The sequence below is a fragment of the Gekko japonicus genome, unplaced genomic scaffold, assembly GCF_001447785.1.
Source record: "Gekko japonicus isolate JY-2015 unplaced genomic scaffold, Gekko_japonicus_V1.1 scaffold47, whole genome shotgun sequence".
NCBI classification, from domain to species: Eukaryota; Metazoa; Chordata; class Lepidosauria; order Squamata; family Gekkonidae; genus Gekko; species Gekko japonicus.
Window position 1 is genome coordinate 2,372,985 of NW_015165235.1, and position 19,162 is coordinate 2,392,146.

Consider the following 19,162-nt stretch of genomic DNA (forward strand, 5'->3'; position numbering starts at 1 on the left):
CCACTACAGCTAACAGCACATTTCAGTGCAACTATCAGTATCCCATTTTCTCATTATCTCTACATGTTTAACAGCAAGCAGCTTTCTCCAAAGTCATGGCTTCTAGAACACAGGTTTTATCCCTGCCTCAGGTGTGTCTCCAAAGGTACCATCTATCAGCTCCCAGAGAAGTCAGTAGAAATTAATCATGTACAGAAGATACAACCCATTGTAAGGATGTAATGTTTATAGTTAATATTACTTATCAAAAATAGCGGATTGCGACTCATTCGCTTACTGAAGTGAGCAAAAGCCATTCATTCAGTAGGCAGATTTAGGGGTGGGAATACCGAACTGACTAAACCAGTTTGGTGTAGTGGTTAAGTGTGCAGACTCTAATCTGGGAGAACCGGGTTTGATTCCCCACTCCTCCACTTGCATCAGCTGGATGACCTCAGGCAAGCCATAGTTCTGTCAGAGCTGTTCTTGAAAAACAGCAGTTTCTGTCAGAGCTCTCGCAGCCCTACTTACCTCACAGGGTGTCTGTTGTGGGTAAAGGAGTTTGTAAGCTGCTCTGAGACTGCTCTGGGTAGTGAAGGGTGGGGTATAAATCCAATCTCCTCTTTCCTCTTCTTCTTAAACAGCCACCAATCTAGTTTAATAGCACAATCTAGCTCAGTTGGTTCTACTAGAAAAAGAACTTACTCTAAAGAATGTAACCCAATACAACCAAGGTACTAAAGCAATAGTAAAGTTCATGAGGTACATCTACTGCATTTGAATTTGTGGTAACAAATGTCTAGCACATAGACTTGTAACAAAATGTATTCATATATAGTTCTAGCCTAGCCTTACATCATCCCTACCTTCCACAAGCAAACTATTTTTAGGCAGGACATTCATTACATACATCTTCATAGAGCAATACTAATTTTGCCATTTTAAATCTAACCTCACTGGTCAAAACCAATGGCAAGCCAACAATTCAGTGAACCCTGCAGAAGAACTCTAATGCACATATGTTTCTGTAATATATTTTATTGAAGTCTGCTAAAAGATATTAGGCCATAGATTTGATGTTCAGAAAGCCACAATACCATTTCAATAGCATACCTAGTTAGAGAGTCTATAAATAATGCATCATTTAAATCCCATCGTTTTGTTCTTTCATTTTACAAAGTTAGCCCCCCTAAGTGCTGAACTTATAGGACTAGAGTCCAATTCATTTTTATACCAAACCCAAATGAGATATACAATATATATTGTACATTTCTGGTGTAAAAAAGGAAGTCTAGATAATGTAACAGTTTGTTTTATAGACAGCATACAAAAAAGATTTCACTTAATGATATTTAGCTATATTCCATCGACAAAGGCAATAAACAATGAAGCTGCTACAGATGAGATTTTTTACTAACAGTAATGTGAACATTCTGGGAGTGTCTGGAAAATGTGAGCTAAAGATAGCTGAATAATTAAGCTTCTTGGACAGAGAATGGAAAGGCCACCATTAAGATAGTAGGTAGAAGGTAGCCTTCAAAGACTCTGATATTCTGAGGTTAGCTTTATTCAGATGCACATAAGTGTATAAAGTATCAATACCACCTTCAGTCAGGAAGCATGTGATTACCTGTTACCTGTATTTCCACATTTGTTACTTATAAAGTATGAATTTCAGTGCTTAAAAAAGCAAATAGAGTATTAGTGCTAAAACAAGTGCTTCAGATATTTCTGTGTTTGCAAACAAGTATTCCTTCACTTTGTTTAAAAACACCCATATTGCCAAGACAACTGATTCTTTAGAACACGGCAGCTGAAGAATCAATCATAAGCATGACCGAAAGACCCACAGAACACTGAAGCTTTTATGCAGGAAAGCCGATTCCTTCTATGTCCATGAATTTTAGAAGTAAGCAAATGTACACACTAGTCATGGAATTCTGATGAACGTTTCCATTGATGATGCAGTGTTACTAGGGAGGGTTAAACATACAGCATGCCAACTTTACCTATTTGTGAGTCTTATTACACTCTTCAACAGTCTCCATAGGAACCAAGATATATGGACAAGTTTTCACCTCGTGATACTTAAAACATCCAGAACACAAGACCAAACTTTATTTCAAACTACAAAGCATGAGACTGCACTACTTTACAAAATGACAACTGACTGCCTAGATTCAAGAAGGAGCACAGCCTAATGAGAAGAAACAGGTTTGGTACTTGCTAACAGTGTGGTATTTTGCAAGACAGTCTAAAGATTAAGAAAACGAATCACAGCTTCATAATGCAAGCCAAAGGTTTTAAAGATAGTTCTATCCCCTAGTTAACCGATCTTCAGTGATCATCTGTTGTTCTTGAACTGTGCAAACGCATGAAGTCTTGCCAATATAAGGAGCAGGCAAGTCATTCAAAGCAAAATATTATTGCATTTCCAATACTTGTGGACAGGCTTAAGGTATTTATGACTTAAAGACATCTACATTTAACACTGGTATTCTAGGTATGCTTCAACTGTGATTTTTCACCACCCAAAGGGAAAATAAAAGTATTTGTCAGCTTGTTAAAAAGTTTCTTTCCTTTCCTGAAGAGAAGACACCAGTTATTCCGTAAATATAAAAATCCTCAGCCCTACGTGAATTGTTTTACAACAAGAAACCATCCAATGTTCCATATAGCTATCGAAATTGCTAACATATATTTACATGTGAAAAACATAAGGATTTTTTTGCCCTATAGAACATTGCCATACAGTAACCTATTACAAGCCACTGCTCAAGCAAGAATAGTGCAAATTTGTCCCAAGTTGTTCTGTTCTCCTGATAATTTATAAACTTTTGACCAATGTCCCCTATTGCAAACTGTTATTAGCATACTTGCTCCCTCTACAATGCCAATGACCAGATATTAACTGAATAAGTTTTACTATGCTGAAGATGCAGTACTGGCCAGGTTGTTCTTTGAAAACTTTGGTTCAACACCTCAGTTCAGAATCAGAACTCCTCATTCTGACATGCACCTATAACATGGGAATTGAACTGCACAACAATAATTGTGATGTCATCCCTGTACATCCGTGCCAACTCTTCTGGAAGACTGAGCATCTTGGACAGCCGTTCATGATCAACAGTGCCAAACTCATTATTCCCAACAGCGTGGCGTATCAAATGAGTTGCTGCATTCTGATCTTCAAAGGCTGAAGAAACGCGAGCTCTCCTTTCTGTTAAGAGGCCATGCATCTGTCCCAGAGTTACCTTGTAACCTCCGACAGCTATTGGTTGTTGATGATGAACACCTGTTAGGTATTCACCTACAATTCTAACCACATCTTGCCTGTGCATGGTTTCCCACAAGCCATCTGTCGCCAGTATCAAGAATTTGTCCTGAGGCCTTAGTTTATGATGTATAACCTCTGGCTCTGCTGTGAGGTAAGGAGGTGTATGGTAATTTGGTGGTATGAACTTTGTATACTCATTGTCATTGAGTTGATCTGGACCTGACTCTATCACTCTCTTCTGAAGGTCAATGCTCCATTTAAATTTGACATCTCCAAAAGCTCTGAAAGGCATCAGTAAGCCTAGTAACCGATCTTGTTTTACAGCACTCTTTTCTTCAGACTTTGGATGCTCCATTTTAACTCGCTCCACCTCTCTTTCATTCTGTGCATTATGATCAAAGGACAATGCCACAGCAGACCACGATCCATCTTCTTCTTGGACACCAAGCATGGCTCTGCTGTCACCAGTGTTAGCAATGTGCAAATCAACCCCATCTACGTGAGCCACACAGGCAGTTGCACCAGAAAAGGCTACACGCAGAACCAGATAATTAAGAAAAGAATTTGGGTCTCCTACTTGAGCTTCCAAAGAAATATCATTGTCAAGTCTCTTAAAGGCATTAATTAAAGCCTCTTTTACATCCGTTGTTTCCCCAGTGTTGAGATCAATGAGTTCCTGCCAATATGTTCGTAGACTGTTAAAATACAGTTTGGAGGCTTCCTTACTGAAATAATCATTGGGGTGCTTGTGCCACTGTAAAATAGGTAACAGGGCTCTGCCACTCTCTACCGCATTTTCTATTTCAAGTAAAGTCTCATGGGGTAACAGAGAAACAGCTATGTAATAAAAAAGTCTTTCGCTGACAGCCTGTGCACATGCACATCCTGCATGGCCATCAAAGACACCAAGAAGCATTCCTCTTGTTTGTAAGCAAGTCGCTGCACTTCTTCGGTCTTCTATTGGAGCGTTAGCTGGAAGCTGGTTGCTATCAAAGCCAAGGATAGAACTTAAGTTTTTGCCATCAAATTCTGGAACTTTAAAGCTGTATTCATTTGCCTTCAGTATGCTGTTGACTTGTGGAGGGGTGAGGTAAAATCTCTGTGGTGTGGAGACATAGTTTCTGGCATGAATAAACTGAGTGAAGTTCTCTTTTGGCCTACAAAGCGTTGCAAGCTTCTTCTGCGGGGCATATCTTAAGTGACTATGCGTTAAATGAGGTGACAAGCAACACAGATGTTTGTGGTGACAGTAACATGCAGTATTGTATATCCTGCCAATCTCACAGTTGCGAATTAATGGGAGCAATAGCTGAGTTGGTGCTGGCATGGCATCAGAGAACAAAGGCAACCGGGGGCTTCTGACTGGAATCGCTGGAAGGAAAAGCACAAACAACATTAACTTAGTTGGGATCTTGTAAGTAAACGTATTTAGATCACAATTTAACTTGCACCAAATCAACACTAGATGAACAGAAAACTCAAGTTATGTATGGGGTCTCCTTGAAGGTTACTTATAAGCTACAACTTCAGTTATTAGATATAGTTAATCTTTTTTCAGAAGTCAGTTAGGGAAAATTAAGGCTGTTTCTTCAGAGAATGGGAAAACCTGTCAAGCAATGTAGCTGGAATATTTGCAGTGTTAATGGTTTGAAAAGCAGATTCACATTTACAACTCACTAGATCAAAAATGCTGTGAAGGGAGCACTTTTTAGTTTCCCAAGGCATGGAGGAAACAAATACCTTAGTATTAAAACTAAAGGCATTTCCACAAAAAACTGCCTCAGTTCAGCATTTTTATAGCAAACTATAGAAATTTCCCATAGTTATTGTATGATCTGAGGAAACCTTACACTTACAATGTATCTTGGGTTCTACATATGCAATAGTCTACCATTCAGTTCCATCAGGCTCTACTGGATTATACGCGTTCCATTTTTATGCACTGGGCAGATAAGTTAGATCACAAAAAGCTGTATTGTGCAAGCAGTATTGTGTATGAATATGGCAGTAATATTACAAGTGGTTCAGGAATAACTGATAATTATTTTATGCCTCCAAAATGAATAGTATATATTGGGAATACTTTTGCTGCTTTACATTTAATTTCTTAATTTCCAAGTGTAATACATGGAAATTCACACTGGTGTATTCTAGAAAAGTCTTAATAGAATGACCAATATGGACAGCTATTCTAACTATCTTACCAGAGTGTTAAACTGGGAGTGCAGAAATCAAATAATGGTTAAGTACAGATAACACAGCCAAGAGCTTTTCATAACTATATATTAGGACTCATGAAAACAGCCTTCAGTTTGGAGACAGTCGGTCTCCATCTTTAGAAGATTAGTATCAGCTTACCCTCAACAACCTTGGCTATCCTTTTTTTAACACATTTCAGTTATTTTCTAGGTTATCTCCTCCAAAGCCTTACAAAATTTAAAGCAAGACTTGCACAGGCCAATCCTTCAGAAGGCAGATCCCCCCTCAATGAAATTTACCTTTAAGTACTTGCTTGCAGGATTACAGCCACAATAGCATTTCAATTTGTTCCACCCCAACAAATGTATAATCTTGACTTTCTGAGTGCTACACTTATGTGTTCTACAGATGGCCAGACTTCAAAAATTTACTCTGAAATAACTAGCTCAACCCCCATGGCTATGAACTGCATATAGTACTATCCCTTTTTCTAGACATCTCCATCTAGCATTATGAGCATTATGGCTTATAGCAATATTAACAGTCAGTGTTGTACACAACCAATTTCAATGTATTCACTCAGCTATACATTTAGCGACATACTACAAGCTGAACTTAAATAAACTAATCTTAGACAAATGCTACATAAAGCCAGCAATAAAGCCAGAAGACTATGGCACTATTTCTTTTTCACCAGACATCATTTCTCCAGATTTTTAATGGAACTCTTTACCACATCTAACCTGGATCTCAAACGGCTTTCAACTCTTTAAGACTGACTTATGGCCTTTCCCAATTCCATTCTACAACGCATTGGTCAGAAAGCACCTGGAGTACTGGGTGCAGCTCTGGAGGTCTCACGTCAAAAAGTATGTGGACAACATGGAGCAGGTGAAGAAGAGGGCTATGAAGATGATCAAAGGCCTAGAGATCAAGCCTTATGAGGAAAGGCTGAGGGACTCGGGAATATTCAATTTGCAGAAGAGGAGGTTGAGGGGGGACACGATTGCTGTCTTTGAGTATGTGAAAGGCTGTCATTTAAAAGGTAAGCAGGGCAGTTCCTGTTAGCAGCAGAGGCTAAGACTCACAATAATGGGTTTATTTTGATGTCGTTTGTTGTAGCGGTTAAGAGTGGCAGACTTTAATCTGGAGAACCGGGTTTGATTCCCCACTCCTCCACTTGAGGCCAACTGGGTAACCTTGGGTCAGTCACAGTTCTCTCAGGAGCTCTCTCAGCCCCACCTACCACACAGTGTCTGTTGTGAGGAGAGGAAGGGAAGGAGATTATAAGCCACTCTGATAGTCGGAGTGAACAGCAGGGTATAAATCCAACTCTTCTAATTTATGGGCAGAAAGGTATAGGCTGGATATTAAGATTTTTTTTTTTTAACAGTAAGAATAGTTCAGCAGTAGAATCAGCTGCCTAGGGAGGTGATGAGCTCCCCCTCACTGGCAGTCTTCAAGCAATGGCTGGAAGAACACTTGTCAGGGATGCTTTAGGCTGATCCTACAGGGGGTTGGACTAGATGGCCTGTATGACCCAACCCTATGATTCTAGGTATTCCCACAAGGTCTGCAAACAAAGCATGGTCTTCAGTTGGAAAGTGTTAACCCATCATGTGTATTAATAATTGATATGCTTTTATTAGTCTGATACTTGAAAAAAAAATTAACCCGAATATATTTTAATATGTGTACACCCTAATAAATTTTGTATTTTTATAAAATATATGGTCAGCTTAACCCTTCTGGTTCGCACTGCAAACAAAGCATAACAGCCTTCTAGTAATTCCTGAAGGACTGGTCTAACCTTTTTCAAAAGTACTCTTTCCTATTTCTGGTATTTGCTTTGTTCCAAAGGATTTTATTTCTTCTTTCTGTATTTCTACTTTCTCAAACATCAAAATGTCTTCAGCCAACTACACCCTGTTGAGGAACTATAGTTCTTCCTTTCTCTTTGCCTGCACATTCCCTAGAAACATCCCATAATCAATCTTTTGGTTCAACCTTGTGAAGCCTGACCAATTAGTGTTTTTATTAGTATCTGGGTTGAGGTCTCCAACACCAGTAGACTGAGCATCCCCTAGAAGACTGAGGAAAAGACCACAAAAACATCTGTGATCTTTTTTTGGAGGTAATTTTTTTCCCCTCTGTGCTGCAGAGCTGAAAGCTTCATTTCTGGTACTCTTTTTAGTTTTGTTTCTGGTACATGGTACCATGCTGGGGGGAGTGACTCAGGATTACTTTAGAACTAGATCTCATTTTAAAAAAAGGTTGGAAACCCCTGATCTAGCTAATCATTCATATGAGCCATACGTAAAAATATCTACTCCTTTCCCTTCCATATGCATAGAGAAATAGAAAGTGTTAAATCAGAGTCATTCCTAACAATCCACCTCTTTCAGAAGATGCCAAGATTCAGCTGCTGCTTTTGATTTGCTTTCCATTGGTTTTGCTGCTAATAGTTCTGGTACCTTCACTAAAGACAGACCTGTAATCCCCCATTTTAATATTTTTGCTCAGCTGCTAGCAGTTAATACAATATACTACACAAACACACAATCAATATCGTGTGACTTTGTCAAACAGCCTGAAGGGGGAAGCAGAAGTAATTTGAATTATTCTGTAAAGAGACCAATATATCTAACCTACCAACTATAAGTTGTCAGACAGTCCACATTAGGCAGATCCAAGCATCCTCTAAGTGGCTCTCCCTCCAATGGAAGAGCCACTTAAGTTGGAGGAAGGCTCCTTAGACTGGAGGAAGAATTCAAACTTGAGCCAGAAGCAAAGGCGGGGTATAAATAATATAATGGGTAGATGAATAAATTTTGCTCAGTGGAGTGGTAGGATCCTACCAAGTTGTGCTAGCCTCCAGAGCATCTTCAAAGCAGAACATGACAAGCAGGATATAAATTAAACAAACAACAAATAAAGAGAGCATCAATGGGGGGAAAGATCTACTGGGCACCAGTATATTAAAAATGAGTATTAGCTTATAACAGTAAAGTTTACCATGAACTTTATACATTGTTTCCTATAAGCTACTTTGATTTCCTATAAGCTACTTTGATTTGCTGGGAAGAATGAAGTTAAAGACAGTTTGGATTTAAAAAAATATATGCTTACAGACTAAATGAGTTAAAATCAATTGCTTGGTTTCATTCTAAGTTGCATATTGTAACATTCCAGTACATTTTTCTGAAATAATTCTTTCAGTGTTCTGTTGCACATAAAAACTTATATACGCTCAATATTCTGCTGGTTTTTCAGGTAAGAATTCAGCTTCTGCAATACCTACAATGGTGCTATCCTAGATACTTAGCATGTCCATAATACACGGAATGCAAGTCATTAGTGCATTTACACATATCAACATCCTGAATAAATTTGGTAGAACCAGAGCCTGAAAAAGGTTTGCCTCCCTACTCTTTGAAACCCACCCCTGGCTTATGTTGAAACACCATCCCATCCCACTGATAATGAATATGAACTAATTAGTCTCTCAAAGGGAACTTTGATGTAACATGATTAAAACAAGTTGAAATGTCAACTCCACAGTACCATTTCTTGTAACAACTTCTACTTAATACATATTATTGTTATCCCTCCCTCCTTCCTGTTATTCAGAAAATAGGATCATGAAAAATACATACCAATCCGCCTTGGCCCAGGACACACACACATTCTCCTGTCACAACAAGAAGCCGCCAACATCCACAAAGCAGTAGCCCAGGAAAAGCAAGGCAGAGAATTTATTAAAGAAGGAGGAAGAGGTCTCCAACATTGAAGGAACAGAAAAAAGACAGAAAGACAAGCAGTTTGTTTGTATTGACAAGCATTAAGAAGCAGCGACTGCAGCACAGCCATCCCTGAACAGCTCTGTCTAGTCCTACTGCAGCCCCTGACACACAGCTCTCCATCCCGTTTGCTGCACAACATAGCGTCCAATTCATGCAAGATTCATCTACTTTCAGCGACAGCTACAATTACGCTCACCCTTTTAAGCAGGGCTGGAGAAATATTTTCTACTGCTAAGTACCAGCTTTAATTGTTCAGAGCCACCATCAAGAGCAGCCTTGCAACAGGGCACTGTAAAATTCTCAGTTCAATTTTTTTAAACTCTCCAGATATCTGGATTTCTCCAACTCAGCTGGACATTAGACATTGATAAGCAACACATACACATACCGAACTCCTGTTTTTTAAAACCAGACATACATGTTCATATTACTAACATCCACAAGCTACAACCAGTCCTTTAAAAAAACCCAACACACATAGGCACCATCACTGAGCAGAGACACAGTGATACCCCTACGTCCAGAGCAGTTTAGCATTCTCACCCTCTAGAAGTGACCTCCACAGAAATACAACATTGCTTCCCACATCCCTCCATTTGTTAGGGTTTTATGGACATATGTAAGTTATCTCCTGCACGCTGGCTATCTAGGATATTAGAAGTGTTCGCAGTGCCCACCTGATCACCCGATCCAAACACAGAGTTGTTGTTTTTTTTTTAAATGTGACTGGCACCCCACCAGCACACTCAAGCAGCCCACGCTGGCCCATCACTAATTCAGGGGACTGACAAAGACAACTGCGAGATCACTATCTTTCACCTCTCCTGTCTGAAAGTCTCCTCTCCTACTTCCAGCACAGAGGGAATGCTCGACAAGGAACAATCTTCCTTTCCCCACTGAACAGCCCCGTGATTCCAACTGCACCCCACAGGCCTCGGGCTGGTTCATCGGCAAATATGTGGATATGGCTCTCCCTTAGGCTTTCGGGGCAAGGGCAATCCGGAGACCCCGCCGGCCAAAAGCCAACACAGGCTGCTTTCAGGTATCCCAAGGCTCCTTCAGCGGCTTCTGTTGGGCTTTCAGGAGCTCCGAGGTGCCCAGGCGTCTTCCGCTGGCGCCTGCATGCAGCTTGGCTCGCTCGCTCGGGCGCCTGGAAGCACCCTGGCCGTCCTATGCCTGCTTCGGCAGGGCTACCAGCTCCCCAGGACTCGGTGCCAACAGCGAGGCCTATTTACTGCGGTGGTGGGGAGACGGCTTCCGCCGCCGCCGCCGCCGCCGCCCACCACGCTCTCCGACGGAGGGAAAGGGGGAGTGGGGTGAGAAAGCAAGCGGGACCCCCGAATACTCCCCACCCCGTCAACGTGCTCCTGCTTCCTTCCCAGTCCCATTCTGCCCTCAGGAGAAGGGCGGCAGCTGCCACAACAGCAGCGGCATCTCCACCCACTGCTTGGCCGGCGGTAGCCTCGGGCCCACAAGGCAAGAAGAGCGGCTGTCTGTCACACGCCTAACGGCGCCCTCCTCTTCCTCACACCCCCCCACTCCCCCGCAGGCGGGCAGACAGGCACGCGCGACGCGCCCCTGCTGGGGTCGGGTCCCCACCCTCCTCTCCCCCATTCCGACACTGACCTGGTCAGCTTTAGGGGGGCGGGACCCCGCTCGCACAGCGGGCAACGGGAGCGCCGTGAAGCAGCTTTCGCTCTCTCGCCGTCCCTCAGCAGCTGAAGCGGCCGCCGCAGAACTCCGAGCCAGCGCCGCCGCCTTCTCCCCCCCTCCCTCGGCCCGCCCCCTCCCCCCCTCGGCTCACAGCGTGTTTTGCGCGCGCGCGCGCCGACTCGAGCGCTCACATCGGCCGCAGCCCCACGAACGCTCGGCGAAAGTGACGGCTTCCCGGCGTCGTGGGCGTCTCTTGTGACGCGCTCCGGCTTATAAAGCCTCTGAGGCGGCAGGGCTGGGGTCGCCTATTGGCTTAAGAAAGGGAGCACGTGACTTGTCCGCTTTCTTCTTCCTAAACAGCCTTCAGCCCTCCCCGCGCCCTACGGCCTCTTTTTTATTATTATTATCAAATACTCACTGGCGGAAGGATTACCCAGGCTAGATTTTGTCTGTCGTCTTGCGAAGTACTTGGACACATCTACATACTGCCGCGCGCTCGCGGTTTGGTTTTGGAGAAGGCGGACTCCGCGACTCCGCTCGCGAAGTCGGCTGAGGGAAACGCCCCGCGCCGGCCCTTTTTTCTTCCCTTCTGGCCTATCGGAAGCTTTTACCGAGGAAGAGTGGCGGGGTCTTGGTAGAGGCGGAGGATGCACAGATATGTGTCCTTTCTATTTCTTTGCGCCCGCTTCTTTGCCTTCAGCAAGGTCATTTGCGGTGATTCATTGCTTCCACAATCCGAGCCTTTAAAAGGAGGAGCTTCGTCAAGTGTGTTTGGCGCTGTACCCAAGTGCAGAACTTATTTCCGACCTTGGCCTAGCGTTGCCTTCTGTTTAAAAAAGACTTTGTGCCTCTGACCTCTGCATCCCATAATCAGGAGGCATAAATCGGTGGCCAAAACTTTTACTCATTAGTGTTCCGTTGGAAAAGGGAAGCAATACAGAAAAAAACCCCCAAACACCTGTTGATTTCTTTCTACCTAGGCATGAATTAAACAATCCTGTCTCAGAATGCATCTTTGTAGGATAGACTTAAAGGTAAAGGTTCCCTGGCCTAGCGTTGCCTTCTGTTTAAAAAACAAAGACTTTATGCCTCTGACCACTGCATCCCATAATCAGGAGGCATAAATCAGTGGCCAAAACTTATACTCATTAGTGTTCCGTTAGAAAAGGGAAGCAATGCAGAAAAAAAAAACCCAAACACCTGTTGATTTCTTTCTACCTAGGCATGAATTAAACAATCCTGTCTCAGAATGCATCTTTGTAGGATAGACTTAAAGGTAAAGGTTCCCTTGCTCGAAAGCCAGTCGAGTCCGACTCTAGGGTTGCGGTGCTCATCTCCGTTTCAAAACCAAAGAGCCAGCGCTGTCCGAAGACGTTTCCGTGGTCATGTGGCCGGCATGACTAAACACCAAGGCGCATGGAACGCTGTTACCTTCCCACCGAAGTGGTACCTATTTATCTACTTGCAATTTCTTGCTTTCGAACTGCTAGGTTGGCAGGAGCTGGAACTAGAGACGGGAGCTCACTCCATCATGCGGCACCCGGGTCTCGAACTGCTTCAAAGTATTTCAGAGCCAAAATTAAAATAATCCACCATAATAAATAGAATAAATAAATAGGCCTGGCTGATCTTGTCCATGGGGTCGTAAAGAGTCGGACTCGACTGTGCGACTGAACAACAACAACAACAAAATAAATAGAACATAAAATAAGAACATAACAGAAGCCAATGCTGGATCAGGCCAGTGGCCCATCCAGTCCAACACTCTGTCACACAGTGGCCAAAAATACCAGGTGCCATCAGGAGGTCCACCAGTGGGGCCAGGACACCAGAAGACCTCCCACTGTCCCGTCCCCCCCCCCCGCCAGCACCAAGAACACAGTGCACCACTAGCCCCAGACCCAGAATTCCTAGCTATACTTTGTGGCTAATAGCCACTGATGGACCTCTCTGCTCCATATGTTTATCTAATTCCCTCTTGAAGCAGTCCATACTTGTAGCAATTTCATTGAATGCCCAAGAGTTCTTGTATTGTGAGAAAGGGAGAAAAGTACTTCTTTCTCTTCCTGCTCTATCCCATGCATAATCTTGTAAACCTCAATCATGTCACCCCTCAGTCATTTCTCCAAGCTGAGGAGCCCCAAGCGCTTTAACCTTTCTTCATAGGGAAAGTGTTCCAACAGAAACTCAAGAGTCCTGGATAAATAAAGTTCATGCATTGCAATTGCACGATATCAGTGGAAGAATTTTGGTATTAGTGGAAGAATTCTAGTGACTGTGGCCTATTTAAGTTGCCACTTTCAGTGAACCATCTCAAACAGTAGTATTTCTGCTGCTGCTGAATTTCTTCTACAACAAAACCTGATTCACGCAGTCACTAGCCTTTTTGCTCCCATCGCTTGTTTCTTTAGAAACTTTTATGTTTAAAATGTTATGCAAAGTTTGCACCTTCATCAGAAAGCACACATCTGGAAATACTGGGTGTCTTATACCAAATTTGTGACTTGCCTAAGGGTGCTATTCTGAGCACCGCTGCTGAAGTTGTAGCACATAGATCTGCTCCCCCCTATTGTCATGTGAAATGATAACTGCTCCTTGACTACAGGCTCCTAAGTAAGCTCAAAAATCACGGGATAAAAGGGCAAGTCCTTTTGTTGATCGAAAACTGGCTAATTAATTGGAAACAGAGAGTGAATATAAATGGGAAATTTTCTCAATGGAGGGTGGTAAGCAGTGGGGTACCGCAGGGATCAGTACTCGGTCCGATGCTTTTTAACTAGTTCATTAATGATTTGGAGTTGGGAGTAAGTAGTGAAGTGGCTAAATTTGTGGATGATACGAAGTTGTTCGGGGTGGTGAAAACCAGGGAGGATTGTGAGGCACTCCAAAGGGATGGGTGAGTGGGCGTCAACGTGGCAAATGGGGTTCAGTGTGGCCAAGTGCAAGGTGTGCAACTGCAATAAAAAGGCCAATGCTATGCTGGGGATTATTAGGAAGGGTATTGAAAACAGATCAGCCAATATCATAATGCCCCTATATAAATCAATGGTGCGACCTCATTTGGAATACTGTGCGCAGTTCTGGTCACCACATCTTAAAAAGGATATTATAGCTTTGGAAAAAGTGCAGAAAAGGGCAACTCGAATGATAAAAGGGTTGGAACACTTTCCCTATGAGGAAAGGTTAAAGCGCTTAGGGCTCTTTAGCTTGGAGAAAAGACGACTGAGGGGTGACATGATCGAGGTTTATAAGATTATGCATGGGAAAGAGCAGGTAAAGAAAGAGGTACTTTTCTCCCTTTCTCACAATACAAGAACCCGTGGGCACTCCATGAAATTGCTGAGCGGTCGGGTTAGAACGGATAAAAGGAAGTACTTCTTCACCCAAAGAGTGATTAACACATGGAATTCACTGCCACAGGAAGTGGTGGGTGCTACAAGCATGGACAGCTTCAAAAGGGAATTAGATAAGCATATGGAGCAGAGGTCCATCAGTGGCTATTAGCCACAAGGTATAGCTAGGGGCTCTGGGGCAAGTGATGCTCTGTCTTCTTGGTGCTTGGGGGGGGGGTCAACAGTGGGAGGGCTTCTAATGTCCTGGCCCCACTGCTGGACCTCCTGATGGCACTGGTATTTCTGGCCACTGTGTGACACAGAGTGTTGGACTGGATGGGCCTTTGGCCTGATCCAACATTGGCGTCTCTTATGTTCTTATGTTCTTAAACCACTAGGCCATTCAGGTTTGACCCAGAGCATATCACTGATGAATATACAGTGGAGGTGAACAATAGGTTTGACTAGATTTGATAGACAGAGTGCCTGAAGAAGTATGGATGGAGGTTTATGACATTGTACAGGAGGCAGCAATCAGGTTTCTGAGGTCAATCACCCGCTCTATAAATCTAGTTAGCCTTTACTATATGGCTGGCTTTGTAACCTCTTGGCACTGAAGCATGTCAGTGGTTACACAGCTGTTTGTTCTACTGGCATCCATCTTGACTGCTTGCTCAGGAAGGGCTATGCTCTTGGATATTTTTGGATTACTGGAACTAACTGCCTGAGATGAACCAATGAACCTTGACTCGATGTATTGGATATGCTTAGATTTGTTTTATCCCTTCACAGTCTTGTTTCTTTTAATATTTTTGCACTTTAAATAAATGACTATATTTTTATCTTGTCATGGATTTTGCCTTCATTGGACCTCAGAGCCTTCTTCCAGAGCCTTGGCCTTTGACCGTCTACCAGCTAACTGTTTTGTGTTTGGAAACTCAGTCTGCAGTCCCACTCTTCAGGGTTGACTTTTCTTGTTAATTCCCTGAAAAGCTGGGAGACTTGTCCTTTCCCTCCTGGGGTGTTGGGGTAGACTGAAAGGACTGATGGCACCTACCAAGACTAGGGTGAGATTTAGGCTGCGGTCACACATACTGAATAATCCACTTTCAAGGCACTTTTGAATTGGCTTTTGCCAGTTCACACAGTAAAAATCCAGTTGGAAAGTGCGTTGAAAGTGGATTATTTAGTGTGTGTGACCGCAGTCTCAGTCTCACTCTGGTATTTTGTAACTTTGATTTGCTGCAACTCCTTTGTACCAAAAGTCCTTATCCTGGGTTGGGACAAGGACTTTTGACAACTGGTAAATTCCATTTCATTGTATCTGAGGAAGTGTGCATGTATACAAAACTCATATATTGAATAAAACTTCGTTGATTTTCAAGGTACCACTGGACTCAAACTTTGTTGTCTGCCTGTACACAAATGTAGTTGGCTATCCATATAGGATTCCTCCTGCAGTGAAACTAGACCCCAAGTCAGCAAGTCTCCCTCAGTCAAGAAAATGCCATTCAAAACTTTTCTTCATTTCTCTTCAATGGGTAGGGATGGGCACAAACCCAAAAAACCCAGTTCAGTTTGAGGTGGCCCCTGAACCAAATCGAGCCAAAAGGCCCCCACCCAAACTGAAACAGTCCAGTGAGTTCGGCTCCCCTTTCTCCCAGTGGTGATTTGCTGTGGCCAGGAGAAAGGGGGGGGGAATCGCCTGGGAAGGCCATTTAACCCATCCATTTTGCTCCCCCCACTTCAAAGCGGGGGGGGGATGACAAAACTGATGGTTTAATGGCTCGCAGCCATTTAAACCTAACAGCTGACAGGTGGCAACCATTTCATCAGTCTGTTTTGTTACCCTCAGTTTGAAGCGGGGTGATTTGTAGTGCAGTGTTATGTCTCCTCTGCTACCAGACCAGAGAAACACATTCCAATATACCATTCTAATAGTACATTGCCTTACAATTACTATTCTAATCTACTAGTGACAAGAAGGAACTTCTTATACACTTAGGACATCTGTCAGGGCTTCCAGCCATGTCTGGAGGGCCGTGAGCTCAGTTGCCTCTATGTGTTCTAGCCGTGTGCTCTGGAGACTGAAGTGAGCAGCATGGAGAATGGAGCTTTGGTTTGTAATTCTTCAGACACCAGGTCTGTCTCTGTGACATAATTTCAGCTGTGATTCTTCAAATGGACCAGATGGTTATGTAAGCAGCACTCCCCCCTCCCCTTGCTTTCATTCACTTCTAATTTCTAGCAGCCACAAGGCAGCCTGAAGCCCTTATATGAAGAGCTACTCTGTTGTATAAGCTGGGGAGCTTGCAAAGGTCATAGGAACGAGTTATTTAGAAAACCTGACACATGTTGGGTGCCAGCCAGGGTGGGATAGATGAGACTGGAAAAAGACATTTGTGGGTGAAATTTCAGATTGGCTAGCACAGACTGAACAATTCCCCTTGACCTACAACATCCAGCAACAAGTACTGTCTTAAATAAAGGGAAAAAATCACATGCTTTACTTAAACGTAGTAACCTTTACACTGTTTTATTTATTTATTAAAATATTGATACCCTAGATTTCCATTGTGAGTTCAAGGCAGCTTGCAGTTCCCAAAACTAAAAATAACATTCAAAATAAGAAATGGTGTAAAGCATCATTATTCTTCCCCATCTGCACAACAAAATGGCTGCAACTGTATTTTTACTCACCGAGACTTTAGCAAGGTTGTTTGGAGGGTAGCCGTGTTGGTCCGCAGTAGATCAGTTAGATTCGAGTCCAGTAGCACCCTAGCAACCAACAAGATTTTTTTTGGGGGTATGAGTTTTCAAGAGTCAAAGCTTCCTTCATCAGACATGACCCTCTTTAGCAAGGCTGTATTTTCAGATGGTAATGTGTGCTGCGGTGGCTCAAGTGGTTATGACACTGAACTGCAGGCTGTGGAAGGTCGGTAGTTCAGCAGTTCAAGACTTGAGTTGCCGCATGACGGAGTGAGCTCCCATCTCCAGTTCCAGCTCCTGCCAACCTAGCAGTTCGAAAGCAAGAAATTGCAAGTAGATAAATAGGGACCACTCCAGTGGGAAGGTAACAGCGTTCCGTGCGCCTTGGTGTTTAGTCATGCCGGCCACATGACCACGGAAAGTTCTTCGGACAGCGCTGGCTCTTCGGCTTTGAAACGGAGATGAGCACCGCAACCCTAGAGTCGGATTCGACTGGCTTTCGAGCAAGGGAACCTTTACCTTTAATGTGTACTTACACATTTTACAAAAGTGTCACAGTGGTACAGAGGAATGAGGATCCAACACAGACAGGGGAGAGGGTGATTCAAATAATTCTTCCATAGGGTCACCAGTTCTGGGTTGGAAAATACCTGGAGATTTTTTTTGGGGGGGGTGGAACCCGAGGAGGTCAAAGTTTGGGGAGGGGAGGAGCTTCAATGAGGTAGAATGCCATTACCTTCCAAAGCTGCCATTTTCTCCAGGGGAACTGACCTCTGTTGCCTGGAGATCAGTTGTAATCAATGCTCCCTCTAAGCTGTGGAGTTTTGTGAGAAAAAATTCTACTTTGCGAGCTACTGGCATTAAAGCTGTGAGCGAGCGATTTGGCTACTGCATGAACTAGTCTGCTCTGGAGCCATCCCTTCCTGAGCGAAGACAAAAATGTGTGAGCCGAGGCTAAACAACTGTGAGCTGGCTCACACTTACTCAGCTTAGAGGGGAACACTGGTTGTAATAGTGGGAGGTCAACCACCAGCTGGAGGTTAGCAACCCTATATCTTCTGTGAAATCACTGGGTGCCTCAGGACAAATCACTTTCTCAGCCTAACCTGCCTCACAGGGTTCTTATATGCAGGTAATATGTTTGCCAACCTGAGCTCCTTGGAGAAAGAGCAGGAAACCACAGTGACAATATATATTTGTCAAATGCTTTGTTGCTACTGGCATGCCTTGTACATACTGAACAGGGGGAAATGATGTCAGTTTTGCTAAAGCCATGTTTGAAATGAAATCTGTCTCTGAGGCCATGTTTGCAGAAGATTAGGCAAAGGTCTGTGGAATTCAGACGAATCATGTCAGTGTTGTCAGACCACATTGTTAACCTGGCTGACTTTTCTAAGAAAAATTGTCAGCTAGGCCTTTCTCAAGCCCAGGCTGCCATGGGAGTGGGGTGACTCTGGAATGTTAAGTTTCTATTCTGCTGTGTCTTCTATGTTTCTATTATCTCTGCATGACCTTCAGTGCCTGGTGTAGCATTTCTCTTGGGAAAACTAGCTCGTTACTTTGGCAGGCTTCTACCTGATTTCTGATTGGCCCTTGGCCATCAGGGGGTCTCCTTGAATGATGTATAACTGTTAGCTGCGTGCGCTTTTATTTAGTTCTAACACAAAATGGTTAAGATATCTGCATACTCTCAAGCTCTCAATAAGCTTTACTTCTTTGAATGGCAGCTGTTGGGAACTGATTGCTGCATGAGTCTGACAAAGTGTTAGAACTCCTTTTAGTTCCTGGACTTGTACCCTACCATAGCTGACGATGACACTGGGAGTGTACCTGTTACTACCGGCGAGGAAGAACCGATTCCCACTACCACCACTGTGACGACTACGGTGGTGGGTGGAGGACCAGGTAGATTGGGAAGATTCTGGTGAGAGTCTCACTCCTGGTCCTATGCCCCAAGCTGCACCGAAGAGAGCTGGGTGATAACTCCTGACCCGAGACTACCCGCCTATGGAAGATGCTATGGCACGTGTTACCCGGACGAGTATGAGAAGGACTATGGGAAAGTGGCCAAGAGCGAGGAAGTGCAAGTCGAGTGGGTGAGGCGAGAACTCCTGGCACAGCATGAAAAGCTATGCTGAGATATGCAGGAGATGGTGTTCGACATCCCCCAACTCATCACGGATGCTATGAGGTGCGAAGTGTGCACCCTC

At 43.6% G+C, this 19,162-nt stretch overlaps 1 protein-coding gene across 8 annotated transcripts; it reads right to left on the reverse strand.

Moving 5' to 3' along the window:
* Positions 1-1,051: 1,051 nt before the first annotated feature.
* PDP1 (pyruvate dehyrogenase phosphatase catalytic subunit 1) lies at positions 1,052-11,381 on the reverse strand. Of its 8 annotated transcripts, none has more exons than XM_015409833.1 (2): positions 11,330-11,381; positions 1,052-4,627 (listed from the first exon to the last, which is right to left on the reverse strand). In XM_015409833.1, exon 2 carries the CDS (start codon positions 4,581-4,583, stop codon positions 2,973-2,975), a length of 1,611 nt encoding a protein of 536 aa, XP_015265319.1. In that variant the 5' UTR covers positions 4,584-4,627; positions 11,330-11,381; the 3' UTR covers positions 1,052-2,972. The 8 variants fall into 8 exon arrangements, with proteins under 8 accessions (XP_015265319.1, XP_015265320.1, XP_015265314.1 ...); XM_015409834.1 differs by having other exon boundaries at positions 11,345-11,367; XM_015409828.1 differs by lacking the exon at positions 11,330-11,381 and adding an exon at positions 11,103-11,139.
* Positions 11,382-19,162: the final 7,781 nt, after the last annotated feature.